Raw genomic sequence first — 7,973 nt, 5'->3', positions numbered from 1 at the left:
AAAAATGTCAAATTTAGCCAAAACAGCTAGCATAATGCTAACATATTAGCTAAATTCCAAATTACCCTAAAAAAAGGAAAATTACTAGTTTTGCCAGAACAGCTAGCATAATGCTAAAACATTAGCTAGACTCCAAATTAGCCTAAAAACTGGAAAAAATGTCTAAATTGGCCAAAAACAGCTAGCCTGTTGCTAAAATAAAAGCTAAATTCCTAATTAAAACCTAGTAGTTGTTGAACATTTTAAAGTTTGACTGGTTTCTCTAGCTGAAAGTATGCAGAAGTTCACAAGTTTCAAAGTCCACTAAGGATTTGAGCAATTTCTCATTCATTTCCTTTTGGGCATATTTTGCTCAATTTTTAAAAAACTATACAGTTTATGAATAACAAAAGTTCGAGCTGTGATGTCCTAAACGAGGTGAACGTTTTGACACCAAGATCGCTGAAATCGCTGAAAGCGTGATTCAGTTTTTATGTGCTGAATTACATACGGAAAGGAGAATCACTACAATGAAAATTGGAGGTAAATGGGCAGTAAATGACCTTTTGTACCTTTTAACCCTTTAACATTGGAGCTTTCATCCAGGTTGAAATGAAAAGTCAAAGAACTCGTGATATTTAGGCTTTGCTAGCAACATCTCTGGTGTCAAAGGATTCATTCATTTTCTCTTTCAATATCTAAACATGTCCTTTTTTCTTTAAGGTTAAACAGCAAAGCATCATGGGAGTTTCTGTTTCTGTCTAATTTTTGACTTAAATAAGTCTTTGTGAATCAAATGCGTCACTTTCAGTCTTTTCTGTCCAAACTTTGAGACACTTACACGACTCTTTGGACAGGTGATGATCACTTTTCCAAGTCATGTCAGTTTAGATTTGATTTCCTGTCAATAACAAACATTTAAAACACATTTTGTATTTTAATTTGACTGATGATTGAATCAGTATGATGATAATAAAAATGAAAACAAATAAGAAATCAGGAGCAAAAATCTGGAATAATACAGAAAAAAAGCTTTATTGCTTCTGTTTACTCAGAATATGGTTGTTATTCTTGTATAATTTATTTGTGTTGCTTTCTAAAGCAAGCTATGAAAAACAAAAAGGAGGAAACTCAATACAGGGATATAACAGTGTTCAAACAGCTAATGTTAAACTTTTAACATGAACGCTTAAAGAAAGAAATGAGAAAACAAAAGGTTGAGCTAAAATTCAAGGACACTTGCCTCACCATTATCTCTGGTTGCGTCTTTGCTTTACTGCACTCAGATGTACTTCATGGACTGCAGGACTTTCACAATGTGTTTCTGATTAAGCTGTAAATCCTGTCAAGTCTTTAATAAACAGCAGCTTTTCTCGGGTGATAAACTTATTTAATCAGCACCTTTGCTTTTCACAAAGAATTTTAATCTGCATGAAACATTCAGCTTAACACAACTTGTGCACGCACACTCGTCTACACTTAATAGAGCTGATGGATGACTCACTCAGTTATGCAACAAATAGTAGCATCAGAGTTTGTTTTTTATCCTGAGAGGACAGAACTGTACGGTCTGCTGAGTGGAGCTGGGCGCCTCATGAATACAGAGAAACAAGGTTTTTGTATCTGAGAATTGATGTTTTTCCTTTTCAGTTAAAGAAGAAAAAGAAAAAAGTGATTAAAAGAAACTGTAGCTCATTCTAGAGCTGGAGGACAATTTCATAAAAAGTAAACCTTCACTTTTCCGATTTTCTACTACATATTCATCACAGATTGATAATACTTACAATTTAAAATTTTTAGTTTATTAAAAGAAATGCTCCCACAATTACAAAAAACTACCAATAAAACAAATAATACAATAATAAACTCTTTCCAAGCATTCAAATCTCCTAACTTTTGGAGATTTGGCCTCAAGAAAAGTAAGTTTAGTCAGTTTTTGTATGTGAAATATGACTGGTGGTGTGTTAAAATATGCTCCAATTCCAGAATGAGCTCACAACTTTTTAGGTTTTTATCTGCAGTACACCAACCTGAGCCAAAGTGAGGGCTTTCAATGTAACATTTGTTTTAATGTTCTTTTGTCTTGTCTTGTTTAGGCTCTAAGTTTCCTTTTATTTGACCTTCAGACAACAGACATGATGTTCTAAAACTTTAAACACACCTATCATTGTGTGGGTGAAAAGGTCGCCTTACTTTAAAATTTAGGTCAGATTTGGGGCGTGTTCAGACTGAACACATTTGATTTGGTTTAAAATGAAACAGGATTTCTTTCCCCTGATAATCCAGAACCAGTTTTCAATCTGAATACACCCAAGTAGACCCTAGAAACCGCTCCCTGACCCGATCTTTCTGGTCTTGGTTCATTTCCAATCAGACTGATCTTTGGTTTACTCTGAATTTTCTCCCTCTGAATAGACTCCGTGCTCGGAGAGGAACAAACTGAACCAAAACTGCCACCAAAGCCCGGCATTACGGAATATACATAAAAGTGATTCCTGACCAATGACTGCAAAAATGTTTAGTCACGTAGTGTTGTTTACAGGCTTTAGTTTACAACATAAATCTCCAGTACACACCAGTCTGAAGACAAAGTTCAGGACTGGATCCGTACAAAGTCAAGCAGACTTAAAATCAGTTCACTTTGCTACATCTGATAATCCCCAAAAGCACTCAATAAGGAAAATTTCCATGTTGACTCACCATAAATCCCCTCATCTTCATCATTGTCATCATCCTCATCGCTGAGGCAGATGATCCGTCTCTCCCTTTTCCTCCCATCATGGCATTCCTCTTCGTCATTGGACATCCTGAGATGATAATTACTGCTACCTCTGCATAGCCACACTGCTAACACCTGGAAGGGATATAAAAAAAAAACACATGGGGTTTAACTCACCAGAGAAAGAAAATGTGTTGAACATTTCATATATTTAGTCCAGGTGTTCCTAAAAGCAACAGTTCACTTTCCCGTCAGAAGTATGGTTAGAAAATCATGACAATATCATCATTGTGAAATACTAACCAAACATCAAATGTTAAGCTTTGAAAATATTATCCAAACCACAAAATTTCAGCTTTTGTTCAAGATTATAAATACTATGATTCCTCTACTTCTCACAGGTTTGCAATGTTGACATCAGAACAAAGATCCACATCTCATGGCTGGTATTCCTACTGCTCTCGGCCAATCACTATTTTCTTTCAAATCTGTAACTGAGTGGAATAAACTACAGACGCACCTAAAATTATGCAAAAACTGAAAAAAAAATAGCATGGAAATGAAAAAATTATTTTAACAAAACAGATATGTCAACATGATTAAATATGTAGTATTTAAACTAGATTTTTTTATCTCTTTCTCTCTCTTGTTTTATCACATAATAATTGTGCCTTTTGTGCATTGCATTGTTTTATGCCAGTTGTTAATTTTTGTATTTGTGTGTCTTGGGGACTGCAGATGGAAATGAGAGAGCTTAAACAAAGCATATTTTCTTTGATTAAAGCTTCTGTACCTGATCCATGTCAAATAAACTAAACTGAACAACTCCAGGATGAGATGTAATAGTTTGTATCTGATATTTCTTAGAACAAACTCATAAAGATTGGCGTTTTTCTGAGTTTTAATGACTGCAACAAACACAAAAGAGCACCTTCGCTTATAAGGTTAGTTATAAAAAGATCAAAACAGACTTGTTTTTTATATTCTTACTGCCAGATCACCGGATGTAGTCTCATAAGCTGATCCTGATGTCCCAAACCCATCTGTGTATCTATTTATTTATCAAAGTTCACAAACAGAAGCCTTTTCTCTTTTGTTGTTGAGTCATCTTTTCTTGTTTTGGCCAGATTTTTGTAAGAAACAGCTATGGGAACATGATAGAGAGTAGAATGACCAAGCAAATTATAGCAGAACAATGGCCCATGAACACGTCAAGAGTTTTATAGTCAGCATTTTCTGTGTGTCAGAATGAAAAGAAATTAGAAAAGTTGCGTTACCTGCGATAATGCTAGAATGTTTTTTTACTGAGAGTAGTCGCTGAAGATGCTGAAGCTTTTTGATGAAAATGGTGACACAATTTACTTGTTAAAAGGATTTGCTGAAAATACTAAAGTTATTTACAAAATGTTACATTTGCTAAAAGACTGGAAATTTTGTTAAATAACTATGAAGGAGCTCTGAAGTTGACCTAAATTCCTGAAAATTTTGTTGTAAAATTGCTTAAAAAATACTAATACATGCCAATTTTGCAAAAAAACAAATAAATAAATAAATAAAAAAATTAGTGTTGCTTAGATATGAGCTAAACTCAAAATTAGCCCAAAAAATAGTTTGTTGCTTAACTACTAGCTAAACTCCTAAATAGCCTAAAATTCCTCAGTAAACTAAGTTAGTCAAAAACGTTAGCATTTTGCTAAAATGGAAGCTAAACTCCAAATTAGCTTTAAACCTCAGTAGATTACAAATTAGCCACAACGTTAGCATCCTGCTAAAATATTAGCTAAGCTTCAAAAAGCCTAAAATTCCCCCGTAAAGTAAATTAGTCAAAAACGTTAGCATGTTGCTAAAATGGAAGCTAAACTCTAAATTAGCCTATAAAACCACAGTAGATAACAAATTAGCCAAAAACGTTAGCATGTTGCTAAAATATTAGCTAAACTTCAAATTAGAATAAAAAAAACCCCTCAGTAGATGCCATGTTACCCAAATGAGCTAGCATAATGCTAATATAACAGCTCAATGCCATTTTTTTAAAATTACTATACAATTACTATACTATACTACTACTACTACTATACTTCATCCTTTCAGAGTAAACTATATCCATATATATGATCATATATTACCTTCAGAACACTAAAAAAACAAATTATTTATGAAATATGAGTCCTTTTTGTGACCCGTTTTAATACACGGAAGTAAAACGAATCGATTTCGGAGGCTCCACCTTTCACTTCTTGTTGGTCCCGCCCATTTCACGACGTCACCCTTGAGTCTGCCTCCCCGAGCCTCCTCATCTTGATCAAACTTTGTAAACAAAACCACGTGACTTAAGATCTCTTCAGTCATTGGCCAGCAGCTGTGTGGGCGGGACAAAACAGAAGAGAAAGATGGATGTGCAGTGGTCTAAAAATGCCAGGATTTTTCTCTTATTCAAGCTTTTTATTTTGCTGATGGATTTTGAGCGTCTGTATCAAGGTCAGGTTTTTATCGCAGCTCTGGTACCACAGAGGAGTCCTGCATGACGGTTACTGGAGATGCTACAGGTACACAAGCTAAAAAACGCGTGTAGAATCAATGTGGATCACGTTAAAAGTTGTTTTATTGAGCATGAATTTCTCCTGACCTCATTTTAATGAGTTTCCATGTCTCATCATTGTGGTGTTATAACATTGCCTTTAAGAGAATTCTGCTGGAACTACTAAGAGCTTTTAAGATGACGTCATGGCAGCACCCCGCACACGTGCTGCGTAACGAGACACAGAAAAAGGAGTAATACGTTTTTTGATTGTGTTAAAATAAATGTTCTAACAGGTAAACAGATGGAACAATTATTTCCTTTTGACTAACATGGCAATCTAAGCTCTACATTTGTCCGTGGCTCACATATCACCTGATTTCTAATGTGTTTACATCGTATTCGGACTGAGGAATCTCAGAGCGAACAGAAGTTCAGTCCAAATGGAAACGAACCGAGACCACCTTGAAAGATGGGTCAGAGAGCAGAAGAGGAAGGTAGTTATCCCCTACCAGGAGACAGATTCTGGCGGCAGGGGATAACTATCTCGGCACCACAGCTCCGCGGAGAAGGTGGGTGTATGTTCTTTATAGTCTGGGGGCGGAGCTTGCTGCAAAGACTCTTCCTGGAGGGAGCTGTTGGCATCGACCTTACATCAGCACGTTTCCAACCGCTTGTTTTTGTGGGTATGGGAGGGGCTACTTCAGTCAGTGCAGGTTTTTAGGATTACTCTCAAATGTATGAACGGATCAAAATGCCCCTTTGGGGTTCTTTATAGAGAGGAATGAACAGTAAAATGCATTTAAAACTTCAAAAAGTAGAATTTTCATGGTAGGGCCCCTTTAAAGGCTTGTTGTTGATCTATTTAAACATAGTAAATTTGAAGACTTTCTCATGCATTTCCTATGGGGAATGTTTTGCTCAATATTTCAAAAACTATTAAGTTGAATACCAAAAGTACAAGCAGTAATGAACAAGCTGAACATTTAAGAAATTGCTGAAAGTGTGATTGAGTTTTTACTTCCTGAAAAACATCAGGGGAAAGGAGCAGGAGAATCACTATAGCATGAATGCTGTTAAACCTTCATAAAAATAAATAAAAAAAATAAAAAATATATAATCTACATTACTTTTTTTAATAAGCAAATAAAAAAAAATGAAGAATTTCAACACAAATCAGAAACAGTAAAAAGAAAACGTACTATTAGCTAAGGGTTTCCAGGTAAAATAAATGGATCCCTCCAGCCCATATTTCCAGACAGTATCAAGGTTTATTCTTGACTGCCAGCCAACTCACCTTGCATAACATTAGACAGCCGTTACACAACAGGTAGTTCTGGCCAAACTGACTTCATAGTTTGGCCTCTAGAGAGCCTCATAAATACAAAGAAGCTTGCAGAATGGGTTCTGGACTAAAAACAAGAGAAAAAAATACGACAATAAAAGTAAAGGAACACTTCATCCTAATGTGCCTTGCTCTGGATACGTTGTATGCTCTGTACAGATGATATCCGTGCTCTCCCAGGTGGATGTCCTGAGTTTCTGGCTTCAAGTAAAATCTCATGTTTCCCAGTGTTATTTAAATGTAATTAAAAAGTCCAGTTTTGCACCAACAGTAATTGTTTCCTGTGTCAATCATCACATGAAAATATGCTGCAATATGTTCAGCTATTACCTTCATGCAGACATTTAACCTCTTAAGAACCGAGCTAATATTTGAGGTAACCCTCTAAGAATGTATTCACAGGGCTCCAGTTGAACAGAATCAACTATTGTGGTAACATAACCCAAAATGTGACGTCTATGGATGTGGACACCCGGTCCTAATGAAAAGAAGCACAAACTGAAGTACACTCTCATTAATCTGTGAATGCATAATGATTCTCCAGCTCCTTCCCATACCTTTTTCAGCACGTAAAAACTAAAACACACTTTCAGCAATTTCTGCAATTTTTCAGCTAGTTCAGGACATTACTTTAGGTGAAATAGTTTTTGAAATATTGAGAATAATATGCCCCATAGGAAGTGAATGAGAAATTGCTCAAATTCTTCAAAAACGTTGTGCACTTGTGAACTTGTGAATTTCCAGGATAATTTGAAATTTAGGTTTTATTTTAGCAACATGCAAGTTGTTTTTGGCTAATTTGACATTTATCCAGATGTTTAGGCTACTTTGGAATTTAGCTAATGTTTTAGCATTATGCTATCTGTTTTGTTAAAATTTGACTTTTTTAAGTTATTTAGGCTAATTTAGAGTTTAGCTAATATTGTAACACTATGCTAACTGTTTTGTCAACTCTGACAATATTAAGTTCTTCTGGCAAATTTAGAGTTTAGCTAATATTTCAGCTTCATCCTAGCTTTTCTGTCAAAATGTGACTTTTTAAAGATCTTTAGGCAAATTTGGAGTTTAAGTAATATCTTAGCATTATGCTAGCTGTTTTGGCAAAACTTGAATTTTTGAAGTTCTTTGGGTAAATCGGGAGTTTAGCTAATATTGTAGTATTATGCTAACTGTTTTGTCAAAATGTGACATTTTAAAGTTCTTTAGACAAATTTGGAGTTTAGCTAATAATTTAGCATTATGTTAGCTGTTTTGGCAAAATTAGACATTTTTCCAGTGTTTTGCCTAATTTACAGCTTAGCTAATATTTTAGCAAGCTATCAGCTTGAGCATTTTTAGCTACAGTTCCAGCATTTTCAGCTATTAACTCTGGCATCTCCAGGGGCCACATTTAGCTTTAGCATTTTCGCAGG

General features: G+C 35.2%; 1 protein-coding gene across 2 annotated transcripts in view; it reads right to left on the bottom strand.

The window, feature by feature from the left end:
- LOC112159045 (helicase ARIP4) overlaps positions 1-7,973 on the bottom strand; it is a 75,449-nt gene that overhangs the window by 50,770 nt on the left and 16,706 nt on the right. For both annotated transcript variants that reach the window (XM_024292855.2, XM_024292857.2), the window contains exon 2: positions 2,680-2,833. In XM_024292855.2, the coding sequence (XP_024148623.1) occupies positions 2,680-2,785 (106 nt within the window). In that variant the 5' untranslated portion in view covers positions 2,786-2,833. The remainder of the gene's footprint in view (positions 1-2,679; positions 2,834-7,973) is intronic.

Source organism: Oryzias melastigma, linkage group LG7, assembly GCF_002922805.2.
Source record: "Oryzias melastigma strain HK-1 linkage group LG7, ASM292280v2, whole genome shotgun sequence".
NCBI lineage: Eukaryota > Metazoa > Chordata > Actinopteri > Beloniformes > Adrianichthyidae > Oryzias > Oryzias melastigma.
Note: the sequence above shows the minus strand (reverse complement) of the source record. Positions and strands in the feature narration are given on the sequence as shown.